The sequence below is a fragment of the Centroberyx affinis genome, unplaced genomic scaffold, assembly GCF_046629955.1.
Source record: "Centroberyx affinis isolate AG114_WGS23_722 - 3 ecotype Tasmania unplaced genomic scaffold, CSIRO-AGI_Caff_v1 ptg002914l_1, whole genome shotgun sequence".
Lineage (NCBI taxonomy): Eukaryota > Metazoa > Chordata > Actinopteri > Beryciformes > Berycidae > Centroberyx > Centroberyx affinis.
Window position 1 is genome coordinate 54,043 of NW_027281037.1, and position 23,598 is coordinate 77,640.

At 44.0% G+C, this 23,598-nt stretch overlaps 1 protein-coding gene across 1 annotated transcript in view; it reads right to left on the bottom strand.

Annotated features, from left to right (window-relative positions):
• The window catches only part of LOC139658456 (C-Jun-amino-terminal kinase-interacting protein 1-like), a 59,753-nt gene that overhangs the window by 31,575 nt on the left and 4,580 nt on the right, over positions 1-23,598 (bottom strand). The window contains 1 exon segment of the mRNA XM_071536592.1: positions 5,760-5,871. Within this exon segment, the coding sequence (XP_071392693.1) occupies positions 5,760-5,871 (112 nt within the window).

Here is a 23,598-nt window from a genome sequence, read left to right on the forward strand (position 1 = left end):
CCTGCACACTTGCTCCATGATCTGATATTATGTTTATGCTTATAGATAAGATATACATGTATGTTTGATATTTTTGAAGTATGGCCTTTGTACTACTGTTTTTTTCTCTATGTATCTGTTTTCTATGTACTTTATTGAATTGTTAATTTTTGAAGGTTATCACCCTGGGCGGTTTGGATGGTTAACCACACCTGCCACCATAGAGCTTATCAGCCTATGGGTGTGCATGATGTATAAATATGGGCGTGGTTTCTATTTTTCAAACATTTTGACCTGACGAAGATCCAAGTAGGATCGAAACGTCGTCACTTTTAAACTTTTGTGGCATGGAGAGAGTGTGCAAGTCTCCTTCTTTCATTGACACAGTTTTCTGATAGCCTTGCACCTACGTGATGTGCGTATAATTACTCTCCTTCAATAATCAGGTTATGGCAATAATTTAATTGACGCGTTTGCATGCACTCTAGTAAAGTGATAATCATCAGGGCATACTTGGATTTCTCTTCTTAAAGTCCCACTGAAACGGAAGTTAGAGGGTCTTAAGCTTCTGTACTCTGATGTATTTCCTAGTGAAACGGAATATTTGAGCGGTGTACAGTTACAAGAGGGATTTAAATCAAATCCTTCGCATTTGATTGGACCGCTAAACAGTGGGCGGGGCTTAGAGTTTAGCGGGATACGGAGCTACAGAGAGAAACGGAGCTACAGAGGACTGTTGGCTCCACACACACCAGGTTGAAGAATGATTGATGGGTGGATGTCATGATATTATTGGTTGAAATTGGTTGGTTCATGCTTACGTAAGCACACGGCATATTTTGTTTTACAGGAAGAAAACATGATTGGATTTTTTTTTTTTTTTTTTGGCATATATTGTTAAATAGGTGCACAATATGACCGGGGATGTGATCTAAAAGGGTTAAAAATGCATTTTTCATTTCATCTTGACTTTAAGGAAGTGATGTAAAACTCCTTTGAACATCGTGCCGCATGCAGCTGATTTTCATCTGGTCAGGTTTCTGTGTCTCAGTACTTTGCACTGCTTGCGGTTGCAAAACAGTTCGCTCTACACAGTCGCCATTCTGTTAGATGTTTATTTTTTACTGCAAGGGACGTTGTTCTCTATCCGGTTATGTTTGCATTCATGCTCAAAACAAAAGAAATCAGACTCAGGGTAAACATGCTGAATAATTTGAAAGATTGGGCAAAAACCTACACACAGAAAAATAAAGGTGCCGAAAATGGTTCTTGGGAGTGATGCCATAGAAGAACCATTTCTGGTTCCACAAAGAACCTTTCAGACCAAGGTTCTTTAAAGCAGTGGTTCTCAACGTGGGGTCCGGGGACCACCAGGGGTCCTTGAGGGGGTTCCAGGGGGTCCACAGCAAATTGCTGAATTGTTAAACTTCACCATTATTTCATTTACAAGAAGTTAATGCAATTAGAGAATGTAGAAGAATGACTGTTTTGATCATAGTTTCTCTGTTATCTCTCTACCTACAATACAGACAGTCATCGAATTCTGGACAAAATCATATCTAACAATAACAAATATTCTCAGATTTGGGTCAGAGACAAAATCTCATCAAATGGGGTCCGTGGCTCTAATGTGGACTAAATTAGGGGTCCTTGATATGGAAAAGGTTGAGAACCACTGCTTTAAAGAACCATTTCTGCACTAGACTCCTGCATTGTGTTTTTATCTGTCCTTCTATAGCCTCATTTGCAATTGCACAATATAGAGGTTTTTGGTTATTTTCCACATTTACACCATCACCCACCAACCAATAGCCTAACTAAGAATTAAAAACTTTTTAATAGCCTATCCCAAAGAACCTTATATGGTTATTTGAAACCATATATTTCTTAAAAGGTTCATGAAAGGTTCTTTGTGGAACCAGAAATGGTTCTTCTGTGGCATCACTCCGAAGAACTTTTCGGTTCCAGTTCGCAGTTTTATTTTTCTGTGTGTAACTGTGTTAATTGGGTTTCTCATAATGTGATAACAGCCTTTATCAGATGAAGGAAATGGCACTCTGCTGTTTACATGACCACTTAGTCGGACTTTGATCGGTTTATTAGTTTGCATGTAGACCCACTCAAACAGAATCCACCGAACCTGAGGATGAGCAGAGGAGAGGAGGGGAAGCCCGTCTTTGTCCAGCAGAGCCTGCTCTCCCCCGCAAATCTGAAACTCTCCCTGCTCTCTGTACTCACGGCTGTCAAACACTGTTAGTTTCATGTCCTGAAAGATGTCAGCAGCATACTGTGTGAGCCTGTGTGTGTGTGTGTGTGTGTGTGTGTGTGTGTGTGTTATTGTTGTTCGCCCTGTGGATGCTGTCAGAACTGTCTCATACTCATGTTTGCCAGTCAAGCAGCCATTTTGGATTGTGATCTCTGTGAGGCCACTGCAAGGGGATGAGTCATCAATACACACACACACACACACACACACACACACACACAAATACACACACTTATAGTTAAGTTGGATTAAAAAAAACCACTTTGTGTTGCATCCTACAAACAGGGCGTTAAAGAATTCTGCAGCTGGGAAATATTCGGTCTGATGTTTTTCTTTTATTTTTGGAGGGTGTACACACACACACACACACACACACACAGGTCTCCATCAGAAAGCTCTAATCTGGGCTATAATTAGCTCCCTGGATAGGAAGACACCGTGAGAATGAGAGTAGAGAGAAAATAGAGAAAAAGGAGAAAGACAGAGAGAATATTGTCTTTCCAACCTAAAAATATTACACTCCATAATATCCGAGCCATTATCATATCTGTCAATTCTCCACCTCGCTAAAAACAATCAGATCCGAATAAGAGAAGACAGATCGCTCATCTGCTCGGATAAATGAAAAGAAAAAAAAAAAAAAAAGCCCCTCGACCTTCCTGTTGCCGTGGTTACAGGAGTGGAGGTGAGTGGAGGAGGTGATAATGGCTTCATTGGGAGCAGAGCCGGGGAGAGATCTAACAGAATAATATATTTACCTTGGCTTATTCTCTCTCTCTCTCTCTCTACTCTACATCTCTCTGTGTTTGTTTGCACTGTACTCTCTGTTTATCTCCCTGCCTCTGAACTCCTCCAGTATGCTCCAGTTTCCATTTATAAACCATTCAGTTCCATGCCAGAGAAATTGGGTAAACCAGGGGGCCGGTGGGTGTTGCGGTGCCAATAACTTTCTTCGCGAGAAATTTTTCCATTTCAGCAAAAGTTTCAGAGGACCGAACGGCCTCGGCTTCCTGGTGAATCATTTAGATATTACCCAGGATGCAGTGCAGCGATCATGAGTGATTAGACTCAAGGTTTTGCAGAGCGTCTCAGAGCGTAGAGGATAAACCGATCTGCCTCGTTCTTCTGCTAGCAGGAAGCTGAGTACAGCAGCTGTTCAGGACAAAACAGAGAAGTGGCAGAAAGTAGAGTCCCCCCCCTCCCCCCCCCCCCCCCCCCCCGACTTCAGATGGCAACCGGTGGCCCATGGCAACAGTTTCATAAAATCTTGTGAAATAAGCACACACTCAGGAGTGTATCTATGTTCCCAAGGTCCTATGTTCCCAGGGTCCTAAGTTCCCAGGGTCCTATGTTCCCAGGGTGCTATGTTCCCAAGGTCCTATGTTCCCAGTGTGCTATGTTCCCAGGGTGCTATGTTCCCAGGGTCCTATGTTCTCAAGGTCCTATGTTCCCAGGGTGCTATGTTCCTAAGGTCCTAAGTTCCCAGGGTCCTATGTTCCCAGGGTCCTAAGTTCCCAAGGTCCTATGTTCCCAGGGTGCTATGTTCCCAAGGTCCTATGTTCCCAGGGTCCTAAGTTCCCAAGGTCCTATGTTCCCAGGGTGCTATGTTCCCAGGGTCCTATGTTCCCAAGGTCCTATGTTCCCAGGATCCTATGTTCCCAGGGTCCTATGTTCCCAAGGTCCTATGTTCCCAGGATCCTATGTTCCCAGGGTCCTATGTTCCCAAGGTCCTATGTTCCCAGGGTCCTATGTTCCCAGGGTCCTATGTTCCCAAGGTCCTATGTTCCCAGGGTCCTATGTTCCCAGGGTCCTATGTTCCCAAGGTCCTATGTTCCCAGGGTGCTATGTTCCCAAGGTCCTATGTTCCCAGGGTCCTAAGTTCCCAAGGTCCTATGTTCCCAGGGTCCTATGTTCCCAGGGTCCTAAGTTCCCAAGGTCCTATGTTCCCAGGGTCCTATGTTCCCAGGGTCCTATGTTCCCAGGGTCCTATGTTCCCAGGGTCCTATGTTCCCCAGTTCAATATTCTCTTAACACACATTAACCTTCCTATTGTGTTTGGGTCAAATTTGACCCGTTTCAAGTTAAAATATTTCATAAATATTATCCAGTTTTTTTTTTTTATTGGAACAAGGCTTCAAAACAGCTATATAAACACAACAAAACCAATGGTTATCATTTTATTTGATTTTGAAGGCCTCTAACCCTAACCCTATCCCAAGAACTGGGGAACATAGGACCCTGGGAACATAGGAATGACTCCACGAACTCAACACAAATTATGTGAACATTACGTTCCTCCACCATGAAAGGATTATTATATTAGCAAAAATTGGACACGCCATTTTTCACGTGTTTGTCACATGAAAAGGTTATCTAACGGTTAAGTTTAGGCAACTAAAACACCGGTTAAGGTTGGGGTTAACGTTTTTGTCATCGTTAAATAAGAAAAACTGTCATGAGTTGGGAACTGAACCCGGGTCGTCAGAGTTGAAGGTAAATGTCTACCATCCGCCCCCCGACCTCCACACCCTTACATCTGGTTCCCACTCTATTATTCAGCCTGAGATTTCCTCCTCATTAGCTGTTTTCTGTGAGGAACCCCCACAACCCCGAACCAATCACTAGGGACTGACATATCCGTCCGCTCTGACGTTACTTCAGTCACATGATGCTGCAGCCAGTCAGCCTCTACATCCACGGTTAACAGACATTTACCTACTGACCCAAGAATGTCGATCGATTTTGACAGAAATATTGTTTTTGCAAAGACAGTCTGTTGGTTAAGGGGGTGATTTCTAGGACTGCAACTAACGATTATTTTCATTGTTGATTAATCTGTTAGGGTTAGGGTTAGTCGATTAATCGATTAGCTGTTTGGTCTATAAAATGTCAGAAAATGGTGAAAAATGTGGATCAGTGTTTCCCAAAGCCCAAGATGACGTCCTCAAATGTCTTGTTTTGTCCACAACCCAAAGATATTCAGTTTACTGTCATAGAGGAGGAAAGAAACCAGAAAATATTCACATTTAAGAAGCTGGAATCAGAGAATTTTGACTTATTTTTCTTAAAAAATTACTCAAAATCAAAATAGTTGAAAAATAGTTAGGCGATTAACTTAATAGTTCACAACTGTTGCAGCTCTAGTGATTTCAACAAATCTATTCTGCCAAAACGCCGATGAAAAACTGTTGCACAAACGGTCCAAACTTTAGTCCCGCCCACAAAGGCGCTGATTGGCTCGATTGTTTCTCCGAGCGACAACAAGCCTTTGACCAGGGAAACACCAGACTCTCTGAATCGCTCCACAAAAGCTGAAAAGTGGGCAGGACACGATTCAGAAGTCTGGAACCAGGCTAATCCCAAACTACTTCCTGTTTCTAGTCATGTCTCCTGCACCTAATCCTTGACTGGTGGGGAAACAGACTTCTGCTACTTTTCGTGCACAGAGCAAGTTAAAAACCTCGTGCTCATTTCACAAAACGTCACGACCGGGCTCTCCGTGGAGACGCCTTACCTTTATCTCCAGGCCGTTGCAGTTGAGGCTCATCCCGCACTCGTCCGTGATCTCCGTAATCTCCGACAGGTCGTCATCTTCGAACTCATCCAGGCTGATGTCATGGGTCAACCTGGGTGGAGGGGAGGATAAGGGTGAAAGGGGAGGGGAGGGGGGGGGGGATGGTAGAAAATGAATATTAATCCTTCGGCACTCACATCCGCAGCTACAGTACATCTCCAAAATCTCTTTGTTGACCAGATAATCGGAAACAAAACGGGGCATGTGGAGTGCAACGAGAGCGGCGTAAGAAAGGATGGAAAAACAAATCGGATGACAGAAGGAAGGAGGAAACAGTGAGAAACTCCGGCATGTCAAGCGAACTCAGATGAAAGGCCGGATGGGTCTGACACATCAGCACAGCGCTCATTAAAATAACTCATGTGGTGTTGCAAGAGCAGTGTGAGGAGTTTTCTTCACCAACTTTGATATTTTCCCTCATGCACCTGCAGTCTTGAGTCTAATGGAAGAGCGAATAACAAGCGTTACGCTGCAGAAAAGTCCACTCTAACAAGACGCTCGCTCTTATTTTCAGTCTTAAGATCTTATTTTTTGTCGAAACAAGTGGGAAAATTCTCCCGACGGGGCGAAATAATTGGTCCCGGTTGCAGTTTCACTTGTTTCAGGAATTTACAAGTATCAGAATCTTGAAAAAAGGCGGATCGCTAGCTGATTCAGAAATCGATTCAAACTGGAAACAAGTGAAATTATCTCACCCGACTGGCAGCTGGATTGTTTTCACTTGTTTTAAGAAAAACAAGATTAGAATAAGAAAGAATAAGAGACTCTAGTCAAGTTTATTTTTTATAGCCATTCTCAGAAGCGCCCCAAATCTGACCACTTTTGTTTTGCACTTGCTATACAACTTGATCTTTATTCTCTTTTTATGCATTTCAATTATTTATTTATTCTGTCTGCTTATACACTTTATCTCTTTTTATTTGTTTTTTTCTGTTTATCTTATCCTGTATTTCTTATTCAATATTTTGTGTAAAGCTCTTTCAGTTGCCTTTGTGTTCCATTGATCTTGTTGCTGTAGCCATTTTTTATAATGATTTTCATTTAATTTTATTTGTGCTTACTTCCTATTCTTTGTTTTTTTCTAGTGTTTTTATTCCATGCTTTTATTTATTGTAAAGCACTTTGTAACAATTGTTTTGAAAGGTGCTATATAAATAAAGTTTATTATTATTATTGCCTTCATCACAAGCATGTCTCAAAGGGCTTTACATAGCACATACATGTCATATACCATACTACATCATATACTCTCACGCCTATGGAAAATGCAGAGTCACCACTTCACCTGACCTGCATGTCTTTGGGAGGAAACCCACGCAAACACGGGGAGAACACGCAAACTACACGCAGAAAGCTCCGGGCCAGAGATTGAAACCCAGGATCTTCTTTTTTGTGAGGAGACACTGAGCCGCCATGCCGCCCCAAAAACTATATGAGATGGATATTTTTTTGAGGGGGTGACAGGGAGCAACAGCCTCAGAAGCAGCCGCTGACAGGAGGAGCATGGGAAGACGTGGGCGGCCTGGAGGGAGAGGGCTTGTCATGTTCATGTTACACATGCTTAAGCCTCCATGACAGGGCAGGAGGAAGCCTCGGGCAGGGTGTGTGTGTGTACTGAATGTGTGTGTGTGTGTGTGTGGAGGGGGGGGTGAAGATTATCTGTCTGTCTGTCGATGGGGAAACAGTGTGCTGTATCTGGGCACTATAGAGCCACTATAGAGGCATCTTTTAAAACACACATACATCACCAAAGCAGCATAAATATAGCTCACTCATTAAAGGTGCAATAAGATTTTTTTACTGTCCCATGCTACATAATGACCATAATAAATTATATCTGTGGAGGTTGATAGGGATCTTGATCAATACCAATGACTCTTCAGCAATTACTTCAAAACAAAACAGCAAATGACAAAGCAGTTTTAGTATTACAGTATTTTGCATAGTGCTGTTTTACCTCTTCACTAGTAGCTAGCTTACCTGTCTCTATTGTGAAAATGTGACTTAATTATTTATGTCCATTATAGGCCACCATAAGCTGTGCCAGAGACTACTCCTTGGTCCCCAATAGTGATCAATAAAAGTCATACTTTCAAGTCATACAAAGATTACTTAATGTCCCTTTAATAGGCCTACTTCAGATGCAATGTACATGGGGTTGCATTTCCATATTTAATGTAATCATTTCACAAAATATTTTGATGATTTTTGTTGTTCTGTACACCAGTGGTTCTCAACCTTTTTCATATCACGGACCCTTAATTTAGTCCACATTAGGGCCACGGACCCCCATTTGATGAGATTTTGTCTCTCAGACCCAAATCTGAAAATATTATATTGTTAGATAATGATTTTGTCCAGAATTCCATGACTAATAGTGAAACTATGATCAAACAGTCGTTATTCTATACTATCTCATTGTGTTAACTTCTTGTAAATGAAATAATGGTGAAGTTTAACAATTCATCAATTTGCTGGGGACCCCCTGGAACCCCCTCAAGGACCCCTGGTGGTCCCCGGACCCCACGTTGAGAACCACTGCTGTACACCACCAATGCCCGTTTGTTTGTGTTTTTTTGTCCGCTTTTATTCTGAAGGCAAAATCGCCTAACTCGTGGTATTATTCTGTTCTGTTCTTTCTCTGGCTGGCTCTGGTGTGCTGTGGATGTAAAAGCCCTCAGGTGGGTTATGATCCTCCAATCTCGGCAAGGAGATCATACACAGAACAACAAAAAAAAGCCACTGGCAGCACCCACTCCGCACCAGTAGGGACCATAGTGGCTCTTTATGTTCCTGGACAGGGGCGGTGTATGGACAAATGACTGGCTGTGTGGTGGGACGTCCTGCTCTGCTGGCTGGGAGGCAGACTGGGCCGCGATGACTGGCTGTCTGTCCAGTTGGCTGGCTGGTTGAGCATTAGCTGCCCATTGTGTGAGGCACAAAGCTACACACCAGCAGTGATAAGAGGATTGCATCATACTGTAGTGAAGTGGAAGGGAGCTGCAACATCACAGCCCAGCGGCCCACAGCACAGTGCATCAGCTTACTGTAACTGACATCCTAACAGGGTGGAAACACAACCGACATATCAAGCAGAGGTGCCGGTACTTTCATTAAGTTTTACTTGAATGAAATTACTGTATAAAAGTCCTAGTAAAGTAAAATTAAAACGTAATCTCAGTTAAAATGTACTGAGTTACAAAAACAGACATAGTTACACATGATTTCTTCCCTGCACTGCAAAATGAATGAGAATACAGAGGTCAATATGTGACATTGCACATATAGGCCTACAGCATGTTGTTATAGACTGTGTTGAGTGTTCCAAAAAAAAAAAAAGGATTTTCAAATGTCATTATTCTATCTATGATTTAAAAACTGAAAAGGCCTATTCCCATTATTCAATAATGTTACAGTGATGTTTCTTTTGCTATAAGCGATCCAACTAGCTAGCAAGGCTAGCAAATTAGCTAAACAGCAACCAGGCTAACACAAACTGATATGCTGTGGCTGGATGGATTTTTTTGGTATTTAATGTTACAGTTATCATACTATAAAGCAAGGAATCTCTGTCTGTATGTGTGTCCTTCGCATATCTCGAGAACCGTTCGTCCGATCTACTTCACACTTGGCGGGTGTATTGCCGGGGACCCAAGGACGTGCAGTGTCGAGTGTGAAGTTGTTTGGATGAGCGGTTCTCGAGAAAGCTGCAAGCAGCAATACCGGAGGCCAAGCAATCGGCCCGTTCCGAACAGGCATGTTTTGAACGGGCACTGCACTAGTTTCACTTAATGTGACCTCCATATGCTCGTGCAGGTTTGATGCAGATGCAATTCAGCATTGTCCAAAAATCACTCAAAATACTTAAAAACTACTCGAAAAAGTACACATACAAAACATCTATTCAAGCACAACAGGCACTTGGTAGAGTACAAACCTCCACCAACGCTGAACAGTTCTACAACTTGCAAAGCTGAAGCCTCTGTAACAGTTCGTCTTTGTTTATTGTTTGACCTCCGGATTTGATTTTCAGACAAGATAGCATGGGAATGCAACGCTGTTTAGCAGCCGACTTGGAAGTCCTGGATGTCGGACTTCCCCACCAGCACATGAACGCAGCATAATAGTTATGGCAAAAAAAAAACTGAATTTGTCCAGTGGCAGAAATCCCAGATCACCAGCAACTGATCCTTGGACCAAGACCGATCTATCCACCAGATTTCAGCAAAATCTGTTCATTACTCTTTGAGATATCTTGCTAACAAACAGGCAGACCGAAACGGGTGAAAACATGACTTTCTTCCAACTTGATTGGCAGAGGTAATAATGAGGATAACTGTAATTTGTTGGTTCCACCCTTGCATCCTATCATCCATCAGCATCAAATTAAAACTGTAGGAGAGAAGCTGTACTGTCCAAGGTGCAGTGAAGGACCTAACAGTCTCGTTTCCTCTTCCCTGGCAGAAGAATATTTTACTGCTGGACATCGCTCCAATGTCAGACATGAGAATGTATTGTCCAGCTGTCTATGCCAGGATTCAATTAGCCTCTAGCAAACAATGCTTTAATTTTCCCTGGCCGTAATTATGTCTGCCTCTTATCTCTTTACCCTGCAGCGTCCTGGGCCTGAGAGACAGAGACAGAGAGAGAGAGAGAGAGAGAGAGGAAGAGAAGATGACAGCAATCACAGGGACTGGGAGCAAAAGAGCGAGACGCCAGAGAGGGCTGGTGGACGGAGAGCTGGCTGCAGCTGCGTCCGTCTTTAGCCGTCACGTGTCCGAGGAGGACGGGTACGGGAGTTAGAGAGCCTGGGCAGAAGCATCTGTTTACCGCTGTAATGAGGCCCCGAAGGAGGAGGGAGAGAGAGAGAGGCTGAGGGATGGAAAGAGAGAGAGAGAGAGACAGTATGAGTCCAGCAAAACACTGGCGAGGAGGAGAGGATCTCATAAGGGATGGACTATACTGTATGTATGTACACCCACAGAGAGAGGAAAGCCCTAGAGGGAACTTAACGTGACTTCATGTGCTTTGTGCATTTTTTGGTGCAGATGCAATCTGCCATTTGCGTGAGCTTAGAATTATAAGGTTCTATCTGCCTTCAGGACAGTTCTGAGATATTGAGCTTCAAAGTTTTCAGCCTCCATTGAGTTAAATGGAGATGGGTCCTTTTGTTTTAGAAATGACAGACACAAAAAACATTATTTTCGGAAAAATAACACCACACATATGTCAACGGGCACTCATAGAATAGGTTCATGCGACTAACTCAGTTTTGACAAAAAGGTCAGATAGAACCTTATAATACCAAGGTCACAAAATTTGTCCAAAAAATACTCAAAACGATACTCAAGTACAACTAGACGGCACTTGTTTGTTTATCATTTGTCCTTCAGGTTTGATTTTTCCACACAATACTGTGTGAACTGAATGCTGTTTAGCGACCGACTCGGAAGTCCCGGATGAGGGACTTTCCCGTCAGCACATGAACGCAGCATAATAGTTATGGCAAAAAAACCCACTGAAAATCATCTAATGGCAGAAATCCCAGATCCAGATCCAACACCAAAAGCAATTCAACTGGTCCTTGGGCCAAGAGCCATCTGTCCACCAGATTTCTGCAGAAAACATAACCTCTGCACAACTCTGTCGGTGAAGAAAGCAGAAACGTGTAGAAGTGAGGCAAAGTTCAGTCAAAATGTCTCGGGCTCGTCTCGTCCCACCAGACGATGTCAGTGTGGAGTGACAACTTGTGGCTCGAGGCGCCGTCTGAACTTTCCTGTCCCGACGGATTTGTGTCGACGCGATGAGCGAGCTTTGGTCCTCAGTCGCTGAGATATTTCTGAACAAACAAAAACTGTAAGCTTATCAATCCGCTACAAATGTAATTCATTAGCGCACAGATGGAGGACTGGGAACGGAACGCAATCGATAAGCTCCTGAGCTCCCCCTCTCTCTTATCAGCATCACTTACAGGAAGGAGGAGAGGAGAGGAGAGGAGAGGAGAGGAGGGGAGAGGAGGGGAGGAGTAGAGAAGAGAGGAGAGGAGAGGAGAGGAGAGGAGGAATAGAGAGGAGAGGAGAGGAGGAATAGAGAGTAGAGGAGGATTAGAGAGGAGAGGAGAGGAGGAGTAGAGAGGAGAGGAGAGGAGGAGTAGAGAGGAGAGGAGGAGAGGAGGATTAGAGAGGAGAGGAGAGGAGGAGTAGAGGAGAGGAGGAGAGGAGAGGAAAAGAGAGGAAAGGAGAGGAGAAGTAGAGAGGAGAGGAGGAATAGAGAGGAGAGGAGAGGAGAGGAGAGGAAGAGAGGAGAAAGAGGGGAGAGGAGAGGAGAGGAGGAATAGAGAGGAGAGGAGGAGAGAGGAGAGGAGGAGTAGAGAGGAGAGGAGAGGAGAGGAGAGGAGAGGAGAGGAGAGGAGGAGAGGAGAGGAGAGGAAAAGAGAGGAGAGGAGAGGAGGAGTAGAGAGGAGAGGAGGAATAGAGAGGAGAGGAGGATTAGAGAGGAGAGGAGGAGAGAGGAGAGGAGAGGAGGAGTAGAGAGGAGAGGAGAGGAGCTGTAGAGAGGAGAGGATGAGAGGAGAGAGCGGGGAGAAGAGAGGCCTTGTTGTGGTTGAGGTGCAAACATGATGATGCACAAATGTTGTCCCCCTCTGAGCCAATCAGTAACTAATATGTCACCTCGCTTTGACCTGTAACTGTAGCACCCCCCCTTGGGCCAATCAGTGTGACACGGCATTTTCAGCTGAAGGTTGGCTAACGGTTAAGTTTAGGCAACTAAAACAACTTTGGTTAAGGTTAGGGAAAGGCTTTCTTCATGGTTAAAGGAATAGTTATGAATTTTGAACCCTGGGCCCAAATAACATGTTTTCCATCATGATCCCTATCAGTAGAAACCATAACTTAACCGCGGCCCCCTCCTACTCTGCTGCAACATGCACAGCAGTCTTTGAAAACTATGATAATCTTAAAAAACCAAGCTTTCTGTCAATAGCTGTGTTCTCTATGGATAGGAACTATTTTTTCTCAAAGACGCACTACCTTCTAAACCGGTGTAAGCTCCATGAAAGCCAGAAGAATCCAAAAATAACTGCTGACAGAAAGCTCGTTTTTTGGGGTTTTTTTTTTCCAAGATAACATACTGACACATATCCGCCCATCCACCACCCGACCACAACACCCTTACTTTCCACTGCGCTACTTCAATGTGCCACCAACATGTGATTTGGTGTTAACAACAAGTCGTGCTCATTTCACGTATTTGTGTGAGATCAGAGAGAGAGAGAGAGAGACAGGTAGAAGACAAGAAGAGGAGAGAAGTGTAGAAAGAGAATGAGAGGGGAGATAAAGAAAGAGTAGCGCATGAGAGAGGTGAGAGGAAATGCTTTAGTCACCGCAGATCAAGCCACAAGGAAAAATGCAAAAGAAAGGATGGAGCGAGTCATGGGGACAAAACAGAGAGGCAGAAAGGATGGAGGGAGGGGGGTGCAGAGGAGAGAAAATTATGTGCCAGGAGATAAACTACCTGGACACGGACAGGGCAGGACGGGACAGGGTGACCCCTTTGCTGCGGTGCACTATGGGTAAGGGGAGGGGGTGTGTGCGCGGAGACCAGAGGAAACCAATCAGAGTCTACAAAGCACAGGAAATGAGGCTGTCACACATGGAGGCTCAGAGGAAGAACACCGTCCAGCTGGATCGCATTGAATCGAGTCATATCGCCGTTGAGTGGAAATCTCCCAACTCCAATTTTGGTGACTTTCATGTTTTCACTTCAATTAAAGGATTACACGCTTCCTTTATGGGTCGAGAGAATAGTCCGACCTCTCGGGCTTATGAAACCTTTCAAAACCCCAGTGGTTAATGTCAAAAAACGCATCGTCATCAAGCTAGCTTTTCTGATGTAGTTCCCGAAAAGTTTGACATTTTGGAGATACAAGGTTTTCATCCAAAACCTCCGACACGGTGCGTTCAACGGTAAAACGACCTATTCAAGTCATGTGTAAGCCGGATCGGTATCTTTTAGAGATTCATCTCTTTTTTCTCTCTTCCTTCTCTTCTTCGTCTTACTCATTAAACTCACAATGGAAAGAAAAAATGACTTTTTCACCTTGTTAGCTAATTCGATAACACTTTACAATAAGGGTCACTAAGTTAAAGGTTAGTTAACAGATAACTAATGTGTCTGGTAATCACTGACTAATGGTGTTCATGTTAACTAAGGTATTAAATAATGTATAAATTAATACCTTAGTTAACATGAACACCATTAGTAAATTACACATTTAACTAACCCTTATTAAGCATTAACTAACCCTTAACTTAGTGACCCTTATTGTAAAGTGTTACCGCTAATTCTCCATATCATAACCTACGCTTATTAACAATAAACGCCAAAAATTGCTTTCACAGTGTATTTTTAGTGGTTACTGCATGGCGTACCAGTAAGCCAACATAAAAACTTTTCAACAGCCCCCCCGCTCCACCCCTCCCATCACATAACACCTGCAACTTCACAACTTTCAAAGTGACAAATCCTGCTTCCACTTCCCTAAGATGAAATGGTTTCCTGGCACAACTTCACCTGCTGACAAGGTGCACGGACTGGGCAGGTAACACCGGAAAAGAATAGATTCCAGCGGCACACTTGCGGTATTGCTGATAAACGTTTGTTCTCTGGAATCTATGGTCGAGCGGGTTAGGGCTATAGGGTTAGGCTGAAATGATTCATTTTGAAGAATCTGGCATTTGTGAAGCTCGGGATTAGGATGAAGAAAGCATTTTTGAACTTTTGAACACTTTTCAGAAGTCCTGTCCTGCGTTCTGTCCCGCCCCGACATCCCGTCTCAACCCGAAATGCCCTTTCCTTGAGACTCGAAGACTAGATAGATCCGGATAGTCCTTAGTCTGCGAGGGTGTTCCCTCTCCCTCCTGAAACTCTCACACACTTTGCATATACACACATGCAAACAACCAGTACACATCCACATGCACAGGCAAAACACTTGCAAATGGACTCAGATAAACAAAACGATCCCAGCTCATCTCCCTAAATGAATTTGACCTGGGCCGAACAACAGCCCGGAAAACCAAGATATTCCTGGTATCTCTGACACACACACACACACAGACACACACACACACCACAACGCCCTGAGTAATCAGTGCAGCCTGACTCAGCAGATTGCCTGCACAGTGTCCAGGTCAGAGATCCCCGGGACAGATCCAGTGCGTCATCAGCAGTGAAAAGTGAGATGCAGCGGATCATGCCGGTCGTAGTAACAACCAGCTGACGCCCACATTGTCATGCTGTTGTCATCCTTCCTTTCCCTCACATGACCCTGCAGATCCCAACACACCGGCTATCATGACCACCAGCCTCTTGTTATGCCTACAGACCGCGCTTTTAATCCATACCATCTTTACAGCCAAAGACACTGGAAGGAGGTTATGTTTTGACCCGTTTGTTAACAAGATTTCTACAAAAAAGTTTTGGCTGAAATCTAGGATCATTTGATTAGACTTCGCTGGTGGTCTGGATCTGGGATTTCCACCAGTAGGTATAACTATCGTGCTGCCTTCATGTGCCGGTGGGAAAGTCCGACATCCGGGACTTCCAAGTCGGCGGCGCGTTCTCACGTTATTTTGTCCGAAAAATCAAAGCCCGGAAGACAAACAATCAAGCTAACAAACTGTAAAGTGAGGCTGCAGCTTTGCAAGTTTGTTGGAGTAAAGCGACATGAGAGTGTAACGACAGTCCGGAACAGATGTCTTGATTTGTTTCACGGAGGATTTAGGATAAATGCCTGGTTTAGTGTATCGGTGGGGGATGACGGTTCTCCCTCCCACCTCGCCCCCCTGCCTCTCGGTGTGTTTCCATGAAGGACAGTATGACCTCACGCTCCAGCTCATTATTAGTCTTTTATCTGGCTCCGGCTCTGAACCCCGACGCTCACCGGACAACGTTCACCCTATACTGCTTGTAACTGTTAACCGGTGTGTTTTTTTAATCCGCAGATAGCACGCAAGGTCAAATAAGAAACGTAAAAAGATTTGAGGTTTGCTCAGTCATACAGGTTCAGATCGGTGCCCCTGGCAACTGCTAACAACCCCTTGAGGAATAGTATGTACCCTGCAATGTGTTTCTGTGTTATAAAGCGTTACATTAGCTGGTGCATCAATGGGGAAACAGGACAGGCATGTGTAGGGATGTTTTACATTCACTACATTCTCCTGCCATGTTACACGTGACAGCCCATAACAGTCTCAGGAGCCTGGGAATTGTTGTGACTCAATTATAGGACCCTTCTATGCGTTAAACCCAGCGTCCGGTCATTCCATCAAATCTCTCTCTTTTTCCCCCCTCTCCGTTAATTCACACGTTTCCCGCCCCCCCACCCCTACCCCCCGCTGAGAGATTACAAGGCTGCACGCCAGGCCGGTCATTCGTCAGTTTCACCCTCCTTGCAAGGACAGGACGGTCCCGTCCTGGATGCGTCACATCCAGATCCCCCCACCCCCCCCACCCCAACCCCTCCACCCCCCCACCTCTCCCCATGAAAACAAAAACTCATGAAAACATGAACGCGTCCAGCCTGCACTCGTTCTACACCTGCAGTACAGCACACGCTACACGTATGTTGTCTTTTCCTGTATGGCTCCTTTTCTGTCTCCACTGATCCTTACCCAGCAACCTCTGTTCCACGCTTTACCTCTCCTCTGCTTTATCGCTCTCTCTCACTTAAACGCACACACACACACACACACACAAGCGCGCGCACACACACACACACACACACAGACATATGCATCCTCTCTGCTTCAAGGGCATGCCTGTCGGGAGCTTTACGATGAAGGAAACGACACGAGGAGAACGACACATAGCTAGGCAGCTAGGCATGCACTCTCTCTCTCCCTCGCTCTCTCTCGCTCTCTTACACACACACACACACACACACAAGGTCACACACAGCCATGCAAAAAAAAAAAACGGGGTATAAAGAGAGAGAGAGAGAGAGAGAGAGATGTACCCTACCATTTCTCCCACTGGTCCTCCATCCAACCCTCTCCTCCTTCCCCTCCTGAGTCCATACTGTAAGTGAGGAGGGCATCCACAGCCGAGAGGAGAAGGAGAAGGAGAGGGGACTGAGGGGGGTTAGGGAGGGCGGGGGGGGGGAGGGAGGGGCGAGCAGGAAGAGAGTAGGAGGAGGAGAGAAGGAGGGGTGTGTAGCTCGTCCCGGGGTCGATGGGATAGGCGTCCGATTCAGACTCCCGCTCCTTCTGCTCCCCCACAGCCGGAGAGCGGAGAGAGAGAGAGAGAGAGAGAGAGAGAGAGAGAGAGGGGAATATTGAAAGCACCGCTGGAGCCGCCAGAGAGGAGCGGCGTTATATAATCCACTCCTCTCTCTCTCTCTCTCTCTCTCTCTCTCTCTCTCTCTGTCCTGTGTGCATCAGATTTACTACGGCACTGCAGGAAAGTGCTGGTGTTGGCAGAACATCCGACGCCCCAAAAGAGGAGGAGAAGAAACATCAGTACAGGAGGATATTCCTCTCTCTCTCTCTCTCTCTCCCTCTCTCTCTCTCCCTCTGTCTCGCGCGCTCTGCAAAAACACAGCCGCGCTTAATTATTCATGAGGCTCATCGATCACGCAAGAATCGCTCTCATCCTTTTCCCTTCCACTCTCTCTCTCTCTCTCTCTCTCTCCTTTCATCCTCTCACCCTCCTCTTTTCTTTGCTCGTTCACGAAGGGAGACAAGTGGATCTGCTTTATCTCCAAATCAATGGGTGTGTATGGGGCATGTGCACATGCGCACGTGCATGGAACTGAGCAGTCCATTAACCCTGTCGACCTCGCTGACCTTCAAACCTCCTGCCAGCGTCTCCGTGGCCGCATGTGTGTGTGTGTGTGTGTGTGTGTGTGTGTGTGTGTGAGAGAGTGTGTGTTTGTCTGGAGTAATACTGTATAGGGGAGCAACCGGCTATTTTTAGTAATCTAGGGCTTCAGTACACATGTGCAGCAAGGAGGTGCATCTAAACTGCTGCTGTAGCCAATAGAGAGAGAGAGAGAGAGAGAGAGTGAGAGAGAGAGAGACAGAAAGAGAGAGAGATTATGACTGACCACTGACCCTCTTCCACTGTTATATAATTATCATCAGTTTATGATCAATGAATTCCAGGAGTCATTCTGAGATGAAGTGCGGTAATTTACTTTTTTGGTGAACCCACTTTCCCTCAACCTGCCTCATCTACTTCTACTGCAGTTACTGATTTCCTACGTTTCCCAGAATGCTTTTCAACAACCCCCAGAGAAGGGGCATGAACTTGTTGCTTTCAATCAAAGGTGAACATGTGGGCGTATCAATACATCTCGCTAGTCAACTAGTTTGTGAGCATTGTGACGTGTCTATGACCGCGGCCACGCCTCTTATTCAAAACACAATATATCTTGTAGCTGCAATGCATTCTGGTCTATTTGGAGAACTTGGTCTCTCTCCTCTTCTACGGTGGATTTCTACCAAAGCCTGACGTTTACCGCTGATGTTTTACATCCTGAAACATTTTCTGATATCAAACTCCATTGCAAGAAAAATACACCAAACAAAGTACGTCACCAATAGTTGTTTTTATAGTGGATTTTTCCTTTAATCCTGCTGACTTTGCCTTTGGTGCAGCAGCCATGACTCATTCTAAATATCTTAATTTAATCATGCTAATTCTACAGATTTTGGACCTATTCGCTTTAACATAATTTCAGTACTCCGCATACTTTTGCTCATCCTCGTCGCTCTGTGAAACGAGGGGGATTCCCAGCCGGACCCGGAGTCACATACTGCAGCTCATATGGGGTAAAAAGCAGCTATAGGAGCAACATCCAAGGAGGAGCAACATTATAGGAGTCAACAACTGCCGATCAGCGGAAAGCTCCATGATGGGAGAGCAATGTTCAATTATGGCTGAGTAAGTTAGACACACAACAGCAGACAGCAGTTATTCCAGCTGTGAGGAGAGAGGGAACATGGAGTCTCTGCTCAGTCTCTCAATGAAACTAACGGCGACCTTACACCAAACGACTTTTCAAGAGATTTCACTGTCGCAGACAAATTTCCAATGTCGGAATAAAATCATGAGAGTTTTGAAAACTCAGTCCCAGCTGTCTTAAGTCAGTCTTTTTCTCGTCTTGACATTCCGATAAAATCAAACATGTTTAATATTATCGGAAGTCTTTAGTCTTGGCTCATGCAAATAGTGAAGTTCAATGACGTGAACATTGTCAACAACCAATAGTTGCGCTCTCTCCGAAGGAAAAAAAAGTGGACAGAAATTGCTGTAGCCCTCAAAATCCCAGGTGAGTATGCTATATGCTATAGCTAGCAAGCTAACCGCTGTCCCGAACGGGGCTACTTGCAAGCTACCGTTAGCTACTGTAATGTTTGCTATTAGCCTACGAGCTAACCGTACGTTTCAGCTGAAGATCGCTAGCTTCAATCATATAAATCTGGCTGCAGTGCTCCCTCTCTCCCTTTCTCTCATACATACACATGTGTGTGTGTGTGTGTGTGTGTGTGCGTCTGTGCGTCCATGTGTGTGTATGTAGGAGGGGGATTTACTTTGTAGAGGTGTTCACAAGTCAGTCCATGTTTACAATCTATTGGAAAACTCTGAATAGTAGGGGAAGCCCTTTTCAAAGTCTTCTAGTGCATTGGTTCTCAACATGGGGTCCGGGGACCACCAGGGGTCCTTGAGGGAGTTCCAGGGGGTCCCCAGCAAATTGATGAATTGTTAAATTCACCATTATTTCACTTACAAGAAGTGAACACAATTAGAGAATGTAGAAGAGTGACTGTTTTGATCTTAGTTTCTCTGTTATCTCTCTACCTACAACACAGATATTCAAGGAATTCTGGACAAAATCTAACAATAAATCTAACAATAAAAATATTCTCAGATTTGGATCCAAGACAAAATATCTCATCAAATGGGGGTCCATGGCTCTAATGTGGACTAAATTAGGGGTCCTTGATATGAAAAAGATTGAGAATCACTGTTCTAGTGTATGGTAGGCAGTCTTTGCAAAATCTCCGTGACTAAAAACTCAGTGACTTATGACACATTGTCTTTAGATGTGAGCTGGATGTGAGAGGGTGTCAGACTTTAGTCTTTTAAAAGTCTTTTCCAAGTCTTCTAGTGTATGGTAGGCATAAGAGCAGTGAGCTTTACAGAGAGTGTGTGTCATCATTAGATAACATACTGGCTTGAGTCGCCTCACTAACCTGGAGCAACACTGGCGGCTTTTCATATGATCGTCACACTCATGTTGCGAGCGTACAGATGCTGCTTGTTCTCAAGTAAAGCGAGAGCAGTGGAAAACTAAACACAAAGTATGGATTGTTTGGGATGACCTAATAACTGGGTAAGGATGGTTGCTAATTAAGAATGAATACAAGGAATTTCTTATACAGCTGTAAGTGTTTCTGAACCAAATGTTCCTTGAATCAAATGACTTTATCTTGATACTGGCAGAGTGATTTAGTTACTGCCAGTTGTTCCACAGGTTGCATTGCAAGCAAGTGAAACTATCTAACCCCTTTGGCAAGTTTACTTCACTAGTTTTAAGATTCAAAACCCCAGACTAGATGCTACATTCACACTGCTGGCCTTAGTGCTCAATCGTATTTATTGCTCAGATCCAATTTTTGTCTGACATTAATTTTTGAAAGTGACTCATATCTGATATCAGTTTGAATGGAGGAATATCCCAAAATACTAATTGAAATTTGTGACTTTGCTATCTCTCCACTGGCTGCTTGTCCTCCATGGGGGCAGTAAAAACCACATGAATTCTGATCTGGCAGTTCAGACTGTGGTCGCATGGATCAGGCATAGATCAGATTCAGGATCACATATGAACCTGGTCCAAATAGAAATGAAAAGAACAGATTCCATTTGTTGTTTCTGTTCACACTGCAGTAAAAACATGAGATCTGTGTCAAAGAGGAGGGAAAAAAACAGAATTGGGACACTTTGAGCTGCAGTGTGAATGTAGCTAAATGACTTGTTTAGACATGGAGTCGCTCCTTGGTTATTGTTCCTAGTGAAGAAAGAGGAAGAGGAAGGAACGGAGGGGAGATCTCCTGCTAATGACTACCGACACGCTGCCGTACGGCCGGACGGTCTACGGCCCACAGAGAGGACACACACGTCACAACAGATTCACACACCTCCTCCCACACTCATGACATGACAGCACAGTGTAAAGACAACACACTGTAAGAGCTGAACACGGAAACACAGGAAAAGAAAGAGATAGAAACAATCGGACTAAGATAGGTAGGCAGATGGTCGGTCAAACTGTGAGGCTCTAAGAAAGAAATGCGGGAAGTGTACCACACACACATGTAAACACACACACACACACACACACACACACAAACACCTACATACATACATCACAGGATTGTGTGTGGAGTTTAATCCTGATTCAGCTCTCCAACAGCCGCAAATTAACTCTTTAATGACGGCTAGGCTTGAAACAATATGCTCAGCTGGCAATACTGTCAATCTACTACACTGAATTCATCACACAGTGCTGTCATGATATCAGACATGAAGTTATATGAAAAACAAATTAACGTACTATATATGATGGGCCATATTTAGAGCAGGATTTCCAAGAATCCTGTAAAAATGCAAAGATGCACAGCAAAAGTCATGTAAACCTGCAATAAGCGATTTCAGACCCTATGATCAATCCTGAACCTAATGTGTGCTATGTGGAGATTTAATTGAGACATAATAATATAAACCAATATCCACACAGCAGCAGCTTTCTAAAGCTTGTTGTCAAATTCCGCTCCTGAACGAAGCTCCTCCCCCTCCATTCAGCAGCTTTTCATTTTTTTAAAACTAGCTTGTCTCCTCTCTCGCTGTTTAAAAGCGTTGCTCTGAAAAAAATCTCGTAATGGTGGAATCTATGAAGCGAGCGAGTAAACTTAATAAACTAATAAACTTGCTACCTCCCTCTTCACTTGTCACTGTGGGACATGTGACCTTCAGCGGGAGAAAGATCCGTCAAAGCGAGTCTGGTATCCAGCGAGCTATTAGCATTTATCCTTCCATTTGTCCTTCGTAGGCCTCCGTAGTGCAGTGGCTTTGCTCTGTGTTATTTACAAATGTGTTGCCGCTTCTGTCGCCCTCTAGTGGTCAGAAAAATCACATCTTATTGCAGCTTTAATCTCATATTCAGTCTTGAAATGTTACTCTTCTAAAAAAAAAAAAAAGTGAAAAAATCGGGCAAAATGGTGAGATAATTCCACCCTTTTCCCTACTTTTTTCTGACTTGATGAGTAAATATATCTTGCAGTGTGTGTGTGTGTGTGTGTGTGTGTGTGTGGACTGGGGAGGGGGCTGACTGAGCAGCTGACTGGAGTCTCCATGCAGGACGGTCAATACATCAGAACCTGGACAGACCTGATGAGCCTGGTGAGCAGCAGGTCAGACCATCAGCCAGCATCCTCCACACTGCAGAGACATCCATCTGAACAGCAGGCCGCCTCACTGGGTCTCTTCTGTCTCTTCTGGTTCTGCTCCATCAGTATTTAATCTTGGTCTGTTCTGCAGCTTGCAGCCTGGTGGGAGGATCCCACTCTGAGCTGCCCTACCTAGGGTTTCTAATGAGGTTTCCATGGGAGTGTTTCCTTGGGGTTTGAGTAGGGCTGGGCGATAATTCAATATTATCGTTTATCGTCTTTCAGTGGAATCATACCGTGATGATATGAAGATATTTTGATATCGTGACACACATGTCTGCTGTCTAAATTGATGATGACAAGCAAATTTTACTTACAAACTCTGATAAAATGAGAGGTATGGTAGGAATATTATTTGAAAATTTCAGTTTTGTTTGACACCACACCTAACATTACCATTCGGTTCAATGAGATGAACATGAATTTGATTATTATTTGAGCATTTATTAATGCTAAGATTTGCTGCTTTTCTCTGTTTCATATCATTATAAAATTAATACTTTGGGGTTTTTTTGGCTGCTGGTCAGACTAAGGAAGACATTTTAAGAATCACTTTGGGCTCTGGTAGCTTGTAATGGGCATTTGTCATTATTTCTGACATTTTATAGTCTAAATGATTAATGATTAATTGATTCATCGAAAAAATAATCTTGACCAAAACAAAGACCCCTCCATCACAATTGTGTGTGTGTGTGTGTTGTAAGTCACTCTAGATAAGAGCTAAATGTCTAATATGTAAATGATTATGTTTCTGTGTTGGGGGAGAGAGAGAGAGAGAGAGTGAGAGAGAGAGAGAGAGACTAGGAGAAATACTGTGCTGCAAAAACAAGTCATTTAATCATCCGTTGGGTCTTAAAATCCTATTTTTCTGTGCCAGTGGTAATAATGTCAGTGGTCTGACATAATTTCACTTGTTTCCAATGCTAACACCTGGTAAAGGGATTTTCTTGAATCAGGTGGCTTATCTTGATACTGGTGGAGTGATCTTAAGATAAGATAAGATGATAAGATAAGATAAGATCATACTTTGTTGATCTCCCTGGGGAAATTCGGGATTCCTTCCTTCCTTATTCTGCCTCATTTCAAGCCTTTGTCACAAAAAATCCTGAAGCCAAGAAGTCAACTGAAACGTGGAATAATCTCACCCCATTGGTAGCTTTTTTTTTTCATTTGTGTTCACTTGTTAAGAAAAAAGAATAAGATTTTATGACTGCACTGGATTTTTACAGTGATAGAAATAGAGAAAGAGAGAGAGAGAGAGA